Below are 19,627 nucleotides of genomic sequence, written 5' to 3'. Positions count from 1 at the left end.
ATTCAATCTGTTCATTAAATATGCCATATTTTTAAGGAAGTTAAATTACACTTCTGCAGTGTGAACTCTAGGAGGCAGTATAATAACATAGTCATAGCAGAATGGAAGAAATCATTTTAGTTTTTGAAGTAAATTTGTAATATTAATACAAAATTAGTAAATATTGTTTATTTTTGTATTCCTCTCCTCAGGATTCTCAAAACACTCTAAATACCATGTGGTATATGGAGGTTGGTCATGTCTTAAGTTTTTCATGTTTGGAGCAATTATAAAATTTATGAATCATAAAAAAGTATTGTTATATTAAGCATGTGCATAGTTTGATGCTTGCTAGTAATTTACTGACCAGTGATCTTTGGCTTGACTGCTTAAAAGAAGCATTCGTTAAAAATGTATCTGTATCCTTTGATATTTGCGCTGCAGTGTTTGTGCATTGTCTGTGACATGCTGTTCTGTGCTGTTGGTGGCTGTTAATTAGCCAGCAAAATTGACAAAAATAGTACAAGTTAAAAAAGAAAACTTACATCAATAACTGTGAAATCTTCATATCCAGGTGAAAGAACTTCGAGAGAAAGCAGAAGCTTACAAGCAGAGGATACAAGGAACCCACTTTTCCAGAGATCATTTAAATCAAATCCTGTCAGATAACAATAGACTCTGGGATTTGTCCTCTGAATCCAGTGTGGAAGAAACCATGAGCAACAATATCAGAGCGCTTGATTTAGCAGGGTAAGAAATTAGATATAGAAGAAGATTGTGTTTTAAAAATATGGTATTTTTGGATAAAAAATTAAACAGAGCTGGGCCTTGTTAATATTTAGATGGAAAACCTTCAGACAATCCCTTCGCTGCAGGTTAGCCTGGAAAATTAAAAATAAAAAGCTTGAAAGAAAGTGATGGTATAGCAATAATTTACTATATGAATATATCCATTCAGACTACATCCAAAAACATTTTAACCACAATATGAACATGTTATTAAATATTATCTTGACTTTTGCACATTTTCCCACAAATAAATTTGATTAAGAATATGTAAAATAGAGATGGTCCTTATTTATGTATTTATGTGTGCGTTTATGTGTACAGTATGTGTACAGAGAGATTTTAGATACTCATAAAGATTGTCAAGCACAGTAACTTCTCCCCTTTCCTTTATTTAGCAGATTGCTAGCATATATTGCAAACTTACTTTGAAAATCTGGGTTCCATGTGACATGGAGACCTATTTTTTACCTTCAACTCAAGCCCCTACTGTCACAGAGAGCTAGTTGTATAGTTCATAGGTCCTTCTCATTTGGATTACTTGATTATTAAATTTGCAGATGAGTATATTTGAAACATAAATGTATTTAAGCTGATATAACTGCCATTAGTCATATCTTTGAGGAAGATCCCAAATATTTCTTAAAATACATAAATGGTTATTAAATCTTACATTTAATAAATTGTTATTCTTTATTTAGGGTTCCTGAAAATAAACTGTCTTCAGGTCCTAACATATTGGCACAACCTGCGCCGTTGCAAAATAACATTGAGAATTTAGGTGTATCAGATGCTTCTGTTACTCCTGTCAAGCGACGTCTAGTTTGGGATGAATTGCATGATGATGAGCAACAGGAAACTCTGTCAGCTACATTAGGGGAATGCAAAGAAGAAGAAAATAAGCAAGAAATTGATGAAGTTAAAAAAGTGGAAAAAAATGACAAGGATGCGAGTATAAACAATCAGCAAAAGTAAATATTTGAAAGATTATTTTTCCTGTTTGGAGTTATGGGGTATTTAGTTCTGTGATTAAACATCTGTTAGCTAGGGCAATGTTAATTTCACCATTAGTGGGGAGCTCTGGTGCATTGACGTAAATAAGATTAGATTTTTATGTCAAATAACTTGAGCTAGAATTTGGGTATACAAATTCTAATAGGTAATATACCTTAAGCAAATATTCAAATACCATACTCATGTCAGTTCTAATTCTGATTTGCAAGGCTTGATAAAGCATAGTTTTCTGGCTTGAATAAGGCTATAAATAATTACTTACCAAGATATTCAGTGATTTAATCCAATGTTTTTTTAAAATAACATCAGTTTAATCATATGAAGAAAAACTGCATAATCATTATTCATCACTATATATTTATTGGGAGTTTTTTATTTGAAAAAATATATTTAATAAGCATTTGTAGGACAGTAAAGTAACTGTAAAAATGATTGAATTTGTATTCTTCAAATGTAACAAAGGAGAAAGTGAAATTTAGAAAATGTTAAGACCAATGATTGAAAATGATCTGTAAATTATTTTGATTAAATTACAAAATTTACTCAAGATTTTATAACAAAATCCCAAATAATCTTCAAAAACAATTATAAATTCAAAAAAGAAACAGAATCCAGAGACTGGGGATAATAACTTGGAAGCTCTTTGTGATACCTTGTTTGTGACTCAAATAATTCATAACTTAGAACCTCTAATGCAGACTGAGGACTTTAAATAATTGTTCATTGGATAATTATATTTTGTCCCATTTCTTACTTATTTTGCCTTGAAAAATGTAAGTTCTTCAGAAGACAGGGCAGATTCTTCAGAACCTTTAAGAGCACGTGGTAGGCTTCCAACTCCACAACTTAGAGCACTTGGTGGACTCCAAAGAACACATCATGATTTGACAACCCCAGTTACAGGTAAAAGCCTGATAGTTTTCATTTAACTTCCTAAAATGTGATTTAACATGGACCCTAAGAATTCATTTTATTTTAATTTTAATAATTGTGTTGGTGAATTGATTAAAGCCAATCTAGCCCAGTAGTCTGTTCCAATATGAGTGTAGAAAATAAGGAAGTTGATCATCAAGGTCATCTTCCTTACTCTCTAGCTGTCCCTGGGAAGTTTACAAGCATAATATGAATTTAGTAGCTTCCCCTTTGTATTTCTCTACATCTACAATATATGCAGGTGGTACAGTCCCTTAGATATTGGAGATAATATATAATATAGCTGCAATTAGTAACCATATCCTCTGTGATAAATTTAGCATTAAGGGGAAGTTGTTCATTTTTATTTTAGGAGGAGCTGTTTTAGTATCTCCTCAGAAAGGAAAGCATTCATCCTCACTGCAAATAGAAAAGGAATCTTCAGAAAAGCAGTCCTTGGCAAATAGTCAAGTTTCAAGAGAACAAGCAAAAGAAAAAACTAACAGGGTAAGGTAACATTGCTGTAAGAAATATTGGTAATGTCCATTTTTGCTTCCTATAAAATATATAATTACAAAGAAAATTATAATTTTGTCAAGAAATAAACTGTAAATTAGTACAGGTAGTTTTTGACTTTAACTTATGACCGCAATTGGTTGTAAGTCTTGATGATTGTTAAGTTGAAGCACCCATGTGACTGAACCTGATTTTACCACAGTTTTTATGGCAGTCATTAAGTGGATCACTCAGTCATAAGTGGGCAGGTTTTTTTTCACCTAAACTGGTAAAAAACATAGCAAATTGCAGTTTTGTGACTAGGAAGTTTCAACCAGTCGTAAATGATCAATGACTCAGAGTGGAGCATATGCACATATACACATGAGGAGGACAAATCAGCTATACAAAGCAATATTGTATTTAATTACAGTCATGGCCTAAATTGTTGGCACCCCAGAAATTTTTCCAGAAAATCAAGTATTTCTCACAGAAAAGTATTGCAGGAACACATGTTTTGCTATACACAGGTTTATTCCCTTTGTGTGTATTGGAACACAACAAAAAAGGGAGGAAAAAAAGCAAATTGGACATAATGTCAAAGAAAACTCCAAAAATGGGCTGGACAAAATTATTGGCACCCTTAACTTAATATTTGGTTGCACACCCTTTGGAAAAAATAACTGAAATCAGTCGCTTCCTATAACCATCAATAAGCTTCTTACACCTCTCACCTGGAATTTTGGACCACTCTTCCTTTGCAAACTGCTCCAGGTCTCTCTTATTGGAAGGGTGCCTTTTCCCAACAGCAATTTTAAGATCTCTCCACAGGTGTTCAATGGGATTCAGATCTGGACTCATTGCTGGCCACTTCAGAACTCTCCAGTGCTTTCTTGCCATCCATTTCTGGGTGCTTTTTGACGTATGTTTGGGGTCATTGTCCTGCTGGAAGACCCAAGATCTCGGACGCAAACTCTGCTTTCTGACACTGGGCTCTACAGTGCGACCCAAAATCCTTTGGTAATCCTCAGATTTCATGATGCCTTGCACACATTCAAGGCACCCAGTGCCAGAGGCAGCAAAACAACCCCAAAACATCATTGAACCTCCACCATATTTCACTGTAGGTACTGTGTTCTTTTCTTTGTAGGCCTCATTTCGTTTTCGGTAAACAGTAGAATGATGTGCTTTACCAAAAAGCTCTATCTTGGTCTCATCTGTCCACGACGTTTTCCCAGAAGGATTTTGGCTTACTCAAGTACATTTTGGCAAACTGTAATCTTGCTTTTTTATGTCTCTGTGTCAGCAGTGGGGTCCTCCTGGGTCTCCTGCCATAGCGTTTCATTTCATTTAAATGTCGACGGATAGTTCACACTGACATTGATGCTCGCTGAGCCTGCAGGACAGCTTGCATTCCTTTGGAACTTGTTTGGGGCTGCTTATCCACCATCAGGATTATCCTGCGTTGCAACCTTTCATCAATTTTTCTCTTCCGTCCATGACCAGGGAGATTAGCTACAGTGCCATGGGTTGCAAACTTCTTGATAATGTTGCGCACTGTGGACAAAGGCAAATCTAGATCTCTGGAGATGGACTTGTAACCTTGAGATTGTTGATATTTGTCCACAATTTTGGTTCTCAAAATCCTCAGACAGTTCTCTTCTCCTCTTTCTGTTGTCCATGCTTAGTGTGGCACACACAGACACACAATGCAAAGACTAAGTGAACTTCTCTCCTTTTTATCTGCTTTCAGGTGTGATTTTTATATTGCCCGCACCTGTTACTTGCCCCAGGTGAGTTTAAAGGAGCATTACATGCTTGAAACAATCTTGTTTATCCACAATTTTGAAAGGGTGCCAATGATTTTGTCCAGCCCATTTTTGGAGTTTTGTTTGACATTATGTCCAATTTGCTTTTTTTCCTCCCTTCTTGTTGTGTTCCAATACACACAAAGGGAATAAACCTGTGTATAGCAAAACATGTGTTCCTGCAATACTTTTTTGTGAGAAATATTTGATTTTCTGGAAAAATTTCTGGGGTGCCAACAATTTCGGCCATGACTGTACATAGAAGAAAACACATTTTCTGTGGTCATTTGTGGTAAAGAAGCTGTAAAGAATTCAAAACGTCATGTTCTTTCATTTGTTATTAATTCAGTCCCATTTCAGGATGCTCCTTTAGTCTTTTTCATAGTCTCCTAAACAGTTTTTTAAAATAGCTCTACATTTTTAATGCCTCTTAACCTTAACTATTCCTTGCTTTCTTTGATTATTTATTTATTTATTATTTAAGCTTATATACTGCCCTTCTCCCGTAGGACCCAGGGCGGTTCACAAGGCGATTAAAACAATATAACAATATAAAAGTTAATAACAAATTAAAATAAATTAAACTATCCTTAATTAAAATCTAAAACCCTTAACTCTAATTAAAAAACCCAATTACAATAGGTTAAAAATTAAAAATTAAAAGTTACATTCTTTGTAACTAATTTTTGTCTATAAACACATTATGTAATATATTTCTCTTATGCTTACTTTTTCAAGGAAAGGAACCATTCTTTTTTATGCATTTTATTCTCATACAAAATTTCTTTAACTTTTTACAAACATACAAGATTTCAGTTGGAAACTACATGTATATATATATGGCAGTTCATTGCAAGATCCATAATTATGTTTGGTAATTCAGTAGAATTGGGGCTAGTAACTATATATTCATACTGTGAAAAATTGTATATAATACAAGTATATATTTATTTACTATATAAATTACAGCACATAACTACATACAGGATTTCTGAAATCTCTACATAAGAAAGCAGTTGCTGTGAGGAACTTTATAGTAAATAAATGAGACAACAAAGGTTATTAACAATTTTCCAGTCACAATGTCTTTATTTCAAATTTGAAAGTAATTTATTTCAACCTTACCAGAAGTGTTCTAATGCTGTTTTTATGATTGAAGTTTTCAAACTCAAAATACTGAGCACAAAATGTTGTTCCAAAGCTTGAAAACCTTTTGCTAAAATTTGGATAGATATTTCAAATTCAAAACAGATCATTTTGAATTTGAAACGGAGTATTTTAGCTTCAAACATTTCACATTTGGGATGGGGTATTTCAAATTTGAAACACTTAGAATTCAAAACGTTTTGCACATCTTTGAATTAATGTAAGACATACAAAACAGAAGCATGGCTGATTGCTTTCATTTAATGACTTTAAACTATTTTCACTTTTTAAAATACCAATTATTACTGTGGCCTTTGGGTTTTTTTTAAACAACATTAGGGATCATAGCAAATAGCAGAATTATTTACAATGGGAATATTTGTTTTGGCATTTTAGGGTGAAGAAAAAACTGTGACTAATTCCCCAGCTGCAGGGCTGAAAACTTTGGACCCTTTGCCACTACGAACAGATCAGTGTTCCAATCAAGATACTTGTGGTACAAGAAAGTGTACAACATTAATGCATTCAGAGCAGATGCCTGCAGTTTTTGAAACAAAGCTGGATAAGGGTTCCGATGTACCCTATCGGAGACGGTTGTGCCGCATTCAAGGAAGTCTCCGGGATCCGGAGTTTCAGCATAATGGTTGGTTTGCATCATAAATCTTTATCTTTGTTTAGATTGACCCATCTATTTAAAATAACTTTAGTATTTTGTTGCAATAACAAATACTCAGATTGCAATACATTGAACTATAGGTTAGTATCCAACAGGACTTGATACTGTGATTATCCTTTGAAGAATAACGATCAGAAGAAAAATATAACTTACTTAGACAGAAAGTTACTGTTGGTTTTAGATTGAGATAAATGCTGCTTACAGCTATGTAAACTTGTTTCCTCAGTCCAGTGTCTTCCAGTTGTGCTGAACTTTCATAAACTTTAGAGCAACTTGTTACAGTCAGGTTTAAGAAATATGTGGCATATCAGGGTGTGATCCAAACTGGATCTGTTTTGAAGTAATTTCATAACTGTCCTGAGCAGCTGGCAATGTTTTCTTTAAACAATCTATACTGTACATTATTCTCTCCTCCCTATATAGCAATAGCACTTAGACTTATATACCGCTTCACAGTGCTTTAGAGCCCTTTCTAAGCAGTTCACAGAGTCAGCATATTGCCCCCAACAATCTGGGTCCTCATTTTATCAACCTTGGAAAAATGGAAGGCTAAGTCAACCGTGAGCTAGTCAGGATTGAACTGCCCAACTGCTGGCAGTCAGCGGTCAGCAGACTTAGCCTGCAATACGGCATTCAAACACTGTGCCACCATGGCTCTTATATGCTATAAGAATATATTTAATGTGGGACCAAAATTATCTATAAAAAAGCACATTCACATTTTTCTTTAGATAAAATTCTAATTTAATTTTCTTTTACAAAATAAACTATTTCTGAATTGATAAAATGCAGTAAATGTATACTTTTCCTAATAGGTAACATTGCAAGCCCCAAAAGGAACTGGTTACAGTTACCCCTTCAGGAGAGAAACTATCATGATGAAGGTTGGTTAATACATTTCAGCTATCGTTATATAATAAATAAAACATATAATAATTATATAAATAATAATAACATATAGTAATAAAACATATAGTAATAAACATATAGTAATAATTACATGCCTAAATAGGTACTGCTTGCTTGTTGTTGTTGAGAAGTTGTGTCCGACTCATCACAACCCCATGGACAACGTTCCTCCAAGCCTTCCTGTCCTCTACCATCTTCTGGAGTCTATTTAGGCTCATGCCTACTGCTTCAGTGACTCCATCCAGCCACCTCATTCTCTGTCGTCCCTTTCTTCTCTTGCCCTCAACCTTTCCCAGCATTAGGCTCTTCTCCAGTGAGTCCTTCCTTCTCATTAGGTGGCCAAAGTATTTGAGTTCAGGATCTGACCTTCTAAAGAGCAGTCAGGGTTGATCTCCTCTAGGGCTGACCGGTTTGATCATCTTGCAGTCCAAGGGACTCGCAGGAGTCTTCTCCAGCACCATAGTTCAAAGGCTTCAATTCTTTGGCACTCAGCCTTTCTTATGGTCCAATTTTCACAGCCATACATTGCAACTGGGAAGACCATAGCCTTGACTATACTCATTTTTGTTGGCAGGGTGATGTCTCTGCTTTTTAGTGTGCTGTCTAGATTTGCCATGGTTTTCCTCCCCAGGAGCAAGCGTTTTTTAATTTCTTGGCTGCAGTCCCCATCTGCAGTGATCTTGGAGCCCAGGAAAATAAAATCTGTCACTACCTCCATTTCTTCCCCATCTATTTGCCAGGAATTGAGAGAGCCGGATGCCATGATCTTGGTTTTCTTAATATTTAATTTCAACCCAACTTTTGCACTCTTCTTCTTCACTCGCAACAAGAGGCTCTTTAGTTCCTTTTCACTTTCTGCCATTAGAGTGGTATCATCTGCATATCTTAGGTTGTTGATATTTCTCCCGGCAATCTTAATTCCAACTTTCGATTCATCTAGCCCTTCCTTTCTCATGATGTGCTCTGCATATAAGTTAAACAGGCAAGGTGACAGTATACACAGCCTTGCCGGACTCCTTTCCCAATTTTGAACCAATCTGTGGTTCCGTGTCCAGTTCACACTGTTGCTTTTTGACGTGCATATAGGTTTCTCAAGAGACAAATAAGATGGCCTAGTAATCCCATCTCTTTAAGAACTTGCCACAGTTTGTTGTGATCCACACAATCAAATGCTTTAGCATAGTCAATGAAGCAGAAGTAAATGTTTTTCTGGAACTCCCTAGCTTTCTCCATGATCCAGCGTATGTTGGCAATTTGATCTCTAGTTCCTCTGCTTCTTTGAAATCCTGCCTGTACTTCTGGTAGTTCTCGATCCACATACTGCTGGAGTCTAGCTTGTGGGATTTTAAGCATAACTTTAGTAGCATGTGAAATGAGTACAATGGTGCGATAGTTTGAACATTCTTTGGCATTCCCTTTCTTTGGAATTGGAATGTAAACTGATCTTTTCCAATCCTGTGGCCACTGTTGAGTTTTCCAGATTTGCTGGCAAATTGAGTGTAGCACTTTTACTGCATCGTCTTTTAAGATTTTGAATAGCTCAGCTGGAATACTGTCTCCTCCACTAGCTTTGTTGTTGCTCAGCTTTCCTAAGGCCCATTTCACTTCACATTCTAGCATGTGCTTGCTTACTACTTGTTTACTAATGTAAATAGAAATTTTTTATATAGCAAGGTTTATGTCTTTTGGATCTGGTTAAAATGGAAAGTTTTCATTTGAAAGCTTATTCAAATTTGTGAGGATTAATAACTTTCATAGATAGTTTAATGCTGTGATAAAAAACATGGAGGTAGTTGCCTGTCAGGTTTATCTTCTAACAGCTTATGGAGCACTTTTGGAATCAAAATGTATTCTTTGAAATAAAAAAAACATGCTGGCTGATGATACTTTATTTTATAGCATTCCAACTTCCAGTTTTCTTTAACATGAAATAATTTTAATAAATATGAAAAGGTGGAATATGGTACTTGATAATAATAAATGTCTATTGGCATACTGGCACTCCCAAACAGCAGATATAGGATTTCAGTTACAGACCAGCTACCAGGATTTTGACATTAATTTTAACTGACAGCCTGCAAACTATAGGCTTAACTTGTCCTTGCATCAACAGTTACGAAGCAAGTGAGCACAAGGCCCTCTAAACTGATTCTAGCACTATAGTGATTTAAGTGATTATACAAATGACCGTACAAAGACTGGAATAAGAAAAAATAAAAATAGTAAAATGCAAGTCAGCCAAGGTCCTATTGGATCTTTTTAAAGATAAAGATGGCATCAATGAGAAAACGATAGCGCATTGATAACTCCCAAATTGTGCAACAAAGAACATATAAAGTTGGTGCAGAAACTATCCTGCTGCAGTTTAAAAGCCTTCAAAAACTATTTTAAAAGTATCTTTTTACCATATGCTCTTTTCGATGGGTAAGATTGCTGACATGCCCCATTGGCAAGATTAGCCTTTCCTGGAAATAGAGCAATAAAAAATGGGTGGTAGTTTAAAAATATTCATGAGATGATGAAATTAGTTTATACAGATTTGGCACAATTTTTGTACCTGGAACTATTGGAGGGCTAGAAAATTGTGTCACGTTAACCACTAAAGAGGAAATACAATATTTGAAATGTAGTTTTCTTTGTAACTTGACATTTTTATGTACAGTCATAACTTCTTGCAGAAAAATAAAATCAACATTTTCTGGTTTTTACACTGCAAAACATTACTTTACCTCAGAAGGCAAATTGTTATGCAGTACCCTAAATGAGAAAAGGGAAAATTTGACAGTACTTTGCCTGGATCTAGTCCATGCATCTGCATACACAAAATTTCTATGTTGACAAAAGAAATAAAAAAAGAGACAGATCTTCTGCAACTTCATACATCCTAACAACTGAGACTAGAAAGCATGGGGCTTGTTCAAATTGCTTAGCAAAGCTACTGAAAATATTTAAACATTTCAAAATTATCAGATCTTTACCTATGCCTTGCCATTTTCCTAATTTTTGTGTGATGATAAGTGTTCAATCTACAGATAGTACTTGGGTGACAATGGCAATTGGGACTGGGGTTACTGTTGCTAAGCAATGTGGTCATAAAGTATGACACCATCAGATGATTACGTTACTTAGCAGTAAAAATCCTGGCAGTTTTAGTTGCTGTCATACGCCGAAAATGTGTCGGTCATTAAACAGGAAGCTGCAGGAGTTTCAGGCAAGGAGTGTGAAAGTGCCACAGGGAGGCAGTGCTAAGGGAGGCCTGATGCAGGCCGTGAGCGCAGGTCAATGCAAGTATAAGGAAGCCAGGTGAAGGAGGCGGTAGTGCTGCATGAGCACAGGGAGGCCGAGGGAGACTGACTGGTGTGACTTGCCACCTTCCCTGCCAGCTTCCCATTGTGATGATCATGGGGCACAGTAAATATCTTAAGTGTGAGTCAATTACCAAATGCCTGAATTGTGACCATGTGACCGCAGAAGTGGTAGAGCATCTGGAACTTCCAAGTACCACTCATTCAGTGCTATTGCAACTTAGAATGGTCACTGAATGAATGATCAATAAGTAGGGACTACATGAATACCTTTGCTAAACAGAAAATCAAAGATAACAAAATAATCAAGAATCCTTAGTAGTAGGAGTTTCAAAACTTGAATACCATAGAAATCAGGTTCTGTTAAATACACACATTTATTTTGCATAGTCCTCATGGTGAATCTTTGCTTATAATATATGTTTGCCTATGGTGGTTACTAAGTTTTACTGTATATGCCATATACGATCTGTCTTCATTTGACCATTGTAATTCACCTAAATTGATTCTATGTCTGTGCAGATCTGTGTTCAGAACTCCTAGAATGTATGAGATTGTTCATCAGGAGTCCCTTCCCTTGTGTATACCTGCAACTAGATGCAGTTTTCACAAACCCTTTTGTTTTGACTATCAAATAATTAGCAAAGTATTTCTGATTGTTCTTCAATACTGTTTTATTTAAATGATTTCCCTCTGTTATTTTTAACTTCTCAAATATTCTCCAAAACAAAACATTGAAGTGTTATTAATTGGGCCAGTTTGTCCTCCCATGATAAACCATGCGGTGTAATGTATGCTAGTTAGAGATCTCTTTCTGATTTTGGACAATATTTATTTCACTAATGTTTTTCTCTATGTTTTGTGTATATTTCATACTAGCAGTAATTTTTATATTTTTCCTTGTACTTACAGATGATGATGACCGACTGTCTCAGTTGTCTGCTCGATCTGCTGCTTCTGGTTCTCTTGCATCTCAGGTTCTAGAACGAGCTCAAAGAAGAAAAGAAAATTTCTGGGGCAAGATGTGATTGAATGGCTCAGTGGATTAGGACGCTGAGCTTGTTGATCAGATGGTCGGCAGTTTGGCGGGTCGAATCTCGAGTGCCGCGTAACAGAGTGAGCGCCTGTTACTCATCCCAGCTTCTGCCAACCTAGCAGTTCGAAAGCACATAAAAATGCAAGTAGAAAAATAGAGACCACTATGGTGGGAAGGTAACAGCATTCTGTGTGTCTTTGGTGTCTAGTCATGCTGGCCACATGACCATGGAGACGTCCTAGGACAAGCGTTGGCTCTTCGGCTTTAAAACGGAGATGAGCACCGGCCCCTAGAGTTGGAAACGACTAGCACGCATGTGCGGGGGAACCTTTACCTTTAGGGTATTTTAACTTTTGCGAGAAAAAATAGTTAAATACGTTTTTTTAATCAGTAAGGGGGAAGGATCTGATGTAAAAATGCTGGATATTCAAATACTCCTTTTGATTTGGCTTAATACTCAAGTACTTGATTTGAAATATTAACTTATCCAAAATCTGTATTCTATTTCACTCTAAAAAAAGCATTACAAATAGACTACATCATAAGCTATTTTTATTTAATGAATTCCAAAGGACTCCTTATCATTTTTAAAAAGCCGTGAAATGGTGCCATATTATAAGGTTCAACAAGTCCTTGATATTATAACAGAAATGCAACCTTAAATATAGCCAATGAAGAAGTTAAGCGGAAGTAAAAAAAAATGGAATAAGAATAGATTACCTGCTACCTTTATGGCTTACGTAGCAGCTAAGGATTATTTGTGTTATTCTGTTACTCAGCAAACCTACAGATTTTTTTATAAACCATCATTCAGTACATTTATATACAAATTTTAGTTGGATTCTTTATTATTTATCCCTGTGTTCCAGCATGGACAATCAGTTTACTGGCTTTTGTTTTTGATAGATCAAATACAGTTTTATTATTCTACAACACTAACTTTCCCCAATTGGATGATCTTTCAGAATTAGTACTCCTATATTTCCCAGCCATTAGGACCAATAGCCATGTTGCTGGGAATTCTGGGAATCATAGTTCAGAAAATTTTGGAAGAAACCAAGTTGGGGAATTTTTTTAAAGCAGTTTTTATTATGAAATTATCATGAACAATATAGTTACAAATATTACTGTCATAATCAATTTTTAAATAATTACTTTGGCATTTCAGTATTGCCTACCTTTTTCCTTTACCTCAATATATCATCATGGCCAGCTTAAAACTGGCATTTCAGATTGTAATATTAACATGACTGGTGTAATAAAGCACACAAGCATGTATTACTCTTGTGTGATAGTTCAACATTTCAGAGAGAATGCGTTCTTGGCAATCCTTTTGTTGTGTTTAAATCATAAGTTAGCCTTAGGTTTTGTACATGAGAATCCTTAGCCAAACTAAGAGCAAAATTTGTTTTAAATATGTTTAGGGACTACTACTTCTTTCCCAAACTCCATGCTAATTTGAAAAAGCTGAATTAGGGATGTGGTTCCCTAGCTATTGGACACCAAGTTTCATAATTTCTAATCAACATTACTAGTGGTAAGAGAAATTTGAATCTAGTTCAGCAAGATCTAGAAGCAATATATTGTTGCTCTCTAAAGTATACTTTAATAATTCAGAAATTTTCTTGATGTGTTTATTGCATTATTGTAAAACATAGTTTTAAACTAGAATGAAAGTTTATAGTAAATATTCAGGATATAATTAGTTCTTTCATATATTACTATTATTGCGTTTAAACATTAAAAAGATAAGATTTGTGCAAAAAATGGCTTTTCTGTAATATTTTAAAGAAGGTTAGATTTGTATGATGGGAAATCAAGTTGTACATACTTTAAAAATTGAGTAATATTTTGAATACAACAAATTCTTAATTATATATATTCATATCTGTGTCATATTTTCTTGTTTCACTTGCAGTATTGTTTCAACATAAGTTTCAGTTAATTCAAAATTTTGTTTTATTTTAAAATATATATTCAAACTTTGTACTAATACATTTAAATTGTCAGGAAATGTATTGAAACATTTGGAGAAACAGAAAATCTTGGTGTCTTCATTTGCATATCAATCCAGAAATTATGTATAGATCAGATCATTTCATTTTCAACTATGCAAAAATCAATTTTATGAGATTAATTTTAGTTGAAGAAGAGAAGTTAAACATTAATTTAACAAAATGAAATAATGATTGAAAAATTACTGCTGAACCATTTGGTCTGATTTACCTGAAAATGATCCCAACTGGTTCATTAATGTAACAAATTGATTATCTTTGCAAATTTTGGTCTTTCATTTTGGGACCGAAACAAAGAAATTACTTTGAATACAATACATGAGGGTTTTGCTTATTTAATTCTGTCCGCCAAGCAGAATGAGTGCACCATTTTCTTAGCAACTTGTTCCTGGAAATATTTGTATATTCAGATTTCTGGCACTCCTGCCTGTAATCAATCTCTCTAATTTGAATGTATATATTACAACCCAGAAATACAGCTATGACAGTTTCTGCATTGTAGCATTCATAATCATTCCATCTTCTGGAAAGATTAGAAGCATAACTGAAGATATTTTAGATTTATAAATAAATAAGATAGCCAACAGTCTGTCTCAGAGTAATAGCTGTGTAAAGCAGAGGTCCCCAACTTTTTGGACACCAGGGACCGGTTACGTGGAGAGAGGTTTTTCTGCAGACCGGAAGGGGTGTGGGTTTGTGTGCTGGCTGCATCCTGTGGATGGGGCTTTCCTTGTTTGTGCAGACTGGTTTCTGGCATGCTGCGGCCCGGTATTGCTCCACGGACCGGGGGTTGGGGACCCCTGGTGTAAAGCATACATGGCTGGAGTTATCTGAATAGAATAATTAAAGTTGTGAGATAGCTAGTATTTGGTACTTTGATCAATATTTTAATCAAAAGATTATAGCTCAAAAGTTTTGAGCCACATTAGACATTCCTACAAACCAAAGAGTGAAGAAATGCATCCACTTCTATCAGTTTTTATGTTGGTTGACTTTAAATATAAAAGTTCTCAAGGAACTGAATTAGTGTAAACCGCATGTTATCCTTAATGGCTTTGTTATATGATTTTCAGAATAGATTTCATGCACATGGGTTTTTTGCAGCTCCCCTTTTGCTTTCCTCATTCCTCATTATCTTATTTTTCTAATCAGTTAAATATTGTCAACCTCTTTCCTTCCAACAGTTTGTCACCTTTACTTTTCATCATTAAAAAATAATTCATATGGTATGGAAGAGGCTACATTTTACCATGGACAGCTCATTACTTTATTTGCCGATGAAAATCTTTAATATTCTTCCTACATGTAACAGATTAAAACATTACAATTAGTTTGTATCATATCACATCTTTTTAAAAGTTATTGATTTGCATCCTTTTTGTGCATAATAATTTCACCAACTAATTCTGTACAGGCTGCTCAGAAAAAAGTTTTGAGTTCTTTGGATTTCTTCAAATTTACAATCCTACCCTGGTGCCCAAGGGCAGCCCTATATCTAGAATGCTTTTCCTGGTACCTGCCAAGTTCTTTCCTCTCCAGTGCTTTGGTTGGAAATGCTTTCAAGGAAAGGCAAACTGTTTTGATAGAAGTATCGGGTCTGGGTACTAGTAGGAGCACCCTTACGAGTTTTGTCTTCTGCTATATGGGTGTCTTGTAAATTACCATATGCATCAAGATATCATAACTAATCAATAAACATGTATGTGAATGTTCTACTGAAGTGTGCCCGTTAGACCAAAATATCCATGCAGTTTTCCATAAATGATTTTAGGATGCCGTTTTAAACCTTTTAATAAATCACTGCTTAATAGACATCACTTTAAAACTGCTAATAAACATTCATTCACCTAAGTAAGCTATCAAATGGAATATTGTCATAATTTTCTTTGATGGTAAAAACCTGAAATGAATTGTTTATATCTAAGTCACTGCAGTTATAATAGGGATCCCCACCATTTTGCGCTGACAAATATCCCAACACTTGTAAACCTGAAAATAGGTATAAGAGCTTCGGATGGCCCAAAATCTCCAATCCTTTCGCCGCGGCCTCAAAACACTCCTATTCCACCAGGCTGACCTGTACTGGCAGGCATTTTAATTAATTATATTTACAATTTTTAATTTATTTTTAGTTTTTAATTTTAATTTATTGCACATATGATTTTAATTTTATTTTTATCTTAATTTCTGTACTTATTATATGTTTTGTTGTTAGCCGCCCTGAGTCCTTCGGGAGATAGGGCGGGATATAAATCCCATTAATAAAATAAATAAATAAATAAGAGAGTAAAATAAAAATATTCTGCAAAAATGCAGGGGAACAGTAACAGTAACACCACCTTAAGTAACACCAGCTGCCTGCAATTAGTGCAGGTTCGAGTCCCACCAGGCTCAAGGTTGACTCAGCCTTCCATCCTTCTGAGGTAGGTAAAATGAGGACCCAGATTGTTGGGGGCAATTAAGCTGACTTTGTAATAATGCCGCTTGGGGTGTGTGTGAAAGCCCTAATAAGCAGGCATATACATAGAATGAAGGCTACTGCTAAGCTTGTAAGCCGCCCTGAGTCTTCGGAGAAGGGCGGGATATAAATGGAATTAAAATAAAAAAATAAAATAAATAAATAAAATGCAAAGCATCCTCATCCGTTTTTCAATATTGCCCTATTCACTGCAGGTTTATATCCCCTCCAATCATTGTGCAGCATTCAGCTACCATTCCTGATCATTTCATTCAATGTGCTTTTGCATAGTGTCACATTGTGTAAGGGATATTGAGATGTTATGGCTTAATGTTACACTGGAAATGAATTTACTTTGTTTATATAAATGATTTATAAAGGTTTAGTGGCTGAAGATATTATCTATAACAGTGCTACCAAAACAATAGCATCTTATCCCTAAATACAGAACCACCAGAATCACATAGATCTATATTGAGATACCACATATGTACAGAGTCAGCCCTAAATAGAGCATATATTTTGGGGATGAATATAAGTGAAGGACCATTCAAAAATGTGTAAATATGTAATGCAAAGAAATAAGCAGGAATCAGAATGATTTGTGGGTGCACAATATCTCAGAATTTGAAATGGGTCCAGAACAGAAGGCCAAGCTTTTTAAATTGAAACTAAATAAATAATGGAGAAACTAGTGTGCTGTTATAAAGCAGCCCATTAACTTCAAACATAATATTTATTTATCTAAATGTATCTGGGCCATACCTTGGTTTTGCATATCGGCTTAGAAAATAAACGCGACTAGAAGCTGTGGCCATTCCCCCCAAATCTGAAAATGCTAGGGTGGTAAGATACTAGAAAGTACCCTACTACCTAGGGGACCAACTTCACAATTTTGTCTTTTGATTTGGCTTCAAGTGCCCTTCTAGCCATTTCATCCCTTCCCCCCTCCCCCTCCCCCCTTTGTGTCAGAACAAGCTCTCAAAATTTAAATGACTGAGACTATTTTCAGAATAGGATCCAACTTGGACCAGAAAATTTAAGAAATTTGGTATAAATGTACAAAGTTAGTCTGAAAACCCAGGTTTGTATGATTAAATACTTCAAAGTTTTTTTTAAAAAAATATCTAATCTCAGCAAAACTCTACTGTGTTTCCTGTTTCTGTGGTTAAAGAGATAAGAAATCTGTTTTCTGGAGTGATTGGCTACAATATGCAGAATGCTAGTACATAGAAATCTTGTTCTTCCAATATAATGAATAAACTGATGACTAATGGATATATAAAATTGGTTGTAAATAAACATAAAGGGAACATCTACAGTTGGAAATAGTTATTTAAGGCATTGAGTCCAAACCTTCTTGGTACAGAATCCTTATTATCTTTCTTTCCAGTCTTGCCTTGAACTAATTCAATAAAGATTCTGACTCACTTTTGTTGAGAAATTGGTTTCAGTGTTAAACTTGTTTTATTCTTAGGATTCTTTTTCTAATATTTAGTCAAAATCTGCCTTCTGATTGAGGCATTTGACTCTAATTTCCTGGAACATCTTTGTTGCCTTGATATTTCTTTCTAATTTGATGAGAACTCACTGGTGAATTCTCTTATGAATATGATCAATATATGTACACTTAAATCTCATGCAATCCAGCTTGTATTTAACTAGCTTGTTAATCAACTGTCATATGATAACTTTCTCAAATGCAATAAGACTAATCTAGCAAGATCTGGTTTTGACACATTTATAGCATGGAGAATCCTCTTACATTATCCAGTTGTCAGATTCCAATATTAATTTCACATGACAGAAAAATAATACTTAGGATCACCCAAAACAAATTACACCCCATCTAGAGAAATTCTAGATCACGGGTGTCAAAACTCCCAACGTCATGTGACGTGTCACGATCTATTGTGACTTTTTTCTCATTGCCGGCAATGGGGTGGGTGCGGTTTTGGCATGATGCATCTGGCCCCTGGGCCAGCAGTTTCACTCCCCTGTTCTAGATGTTCTGGCTTATTTTGGCAAAAATCAAGCAACAAATTGCATTCTCTTTCAAGCTCATTTTTCCAAAAGAAAGACATAGATTTGCATTTTCTAAACTTAAGTTATATTATCAGGCAATCTGTTTACTGATGTAGTGGTTAAATTACTGGTGTGGAAACCAGGAGCATATGAGACCTCTAGGCCTCCCTTAGGCATGATACAGTAGCCACAGTGTGACTTTGGGCCAGTCATTCTTTTTCAGCTCAAACCATCTCACACAATTGTTGGGACAAATAGGAGGCAGGAGAATTAGATTTTGTTCGGTTCCTTGAGAATGTAAAAAGGCAGGATAGAAATAAATAATAATTCATTATAGCAGAATCAATTATAGAAGGCTGGCTCAGGCAATAGACTCTATAGTTTCAATGGTATACTATAAACCATTAGAAGAAAAATGTAAAGGAGCATATTATAAAAGAAATCTTGTTAAAAATATGGCTTGTAAAAATATGGTATCTGATTTTTCCTTTATATTGAACAACCAAGTGTGCAAAAAACTTCATGATTTCTCCAAAATGTTATTAGCAGAGCTAATTTGAATAACTCAATAGAGAACTATACACTGCCCAAACTACCTTCCATCATGGTTGTTTTTTAATCATATTCACCTTTCTGTCTCATTAAAAACTGCAGTTAGCAGAACTAACTGTTGCTAATTGGGTGTTGACGCATATCTTCCATTTTTAAGTGGCTTGTGAAGATAATTCATGTTAGAAAAGTTATTTGCCTCATGAATAATAAGTTGCAAAAAACAAAAAATAAATAAATATGGCATTTTCTACAAACAAGGATAAATCTGGTGATATCACCTTTAGTGTCACTTAACTTCAACAACAACCATAGTAAGAAAGACTTAATTACATATGCTCTATGAAAGTCAAGGAGCAGAGTGAAAAGATGCCACTATGATTAAATATAAATAAGACCAAACTAATGATAACAGAGAGAGTAAATAGTCTTAATATTAGCAATGAAGGCAGGGAAGTCTTGAAGAGCTTTTGTCTTTAAAAAGCAGCTATGAATTGTAAAGGCCTTGGTGGAG

General features: G+C 35.0%; 1 protein-coding gene across 1 annotated transcript in view; it reads left to right on the top strand.

Moving 5' to 3' along the window:
- MDM1 (Mdm1 nuclear protein) overlaps positions 1–13,930 on the top strand; it is a 29,825-nt gene extending 15,895 nt beyond the window's left edge. The window contains exons 8-15 of the mRNA XM_083365582.1: positions 192–230; positions 554–729; positions 1,467–1,736; positions 2,558–2,682; positions 3,065–3,198; positions 6,537–6,783; positions 7,632–7,700; positions 11,943–13,930. Coding sequence (XP_083221708.1) covers positions 192–230; positions 554–729; positions 1,467–1,736; positions 2,558–2,682; positions 3,065–3,198; positions 6,537–6,783; positions 7,632–7,700; positions 11,943–12,058 — 1,176 coding nt within the window. The 3' untranslated portion in view covers positions 12,059–13,930. The remainder of the gene's footprint in view (positions 1–191; positions 231–553; positions 730–1,466; positions 1,737–2,557; positions 2,683–3,064; positions 3,199–6,536; positions 6,784–7,631; positions 7,701–11,942) is intronic.
- The last annotated feature ends 5,697 nt before the right edge of the window (positions 13,931–19,627 follow it).

This window comes from Vipera ursinii, assembly GCF_947247035.1.
Source record: "Vipera ursinii genome assembly, chromosome: 6".
NCBI lineage: Eukaryota > Metazoa > Chordata > Lepidosauria > Squamata > Viperidae > Vipera > Vipera ursinii.
This window is presented reverse-complemented; position numbering and strand designations above follow the sequence as displayed.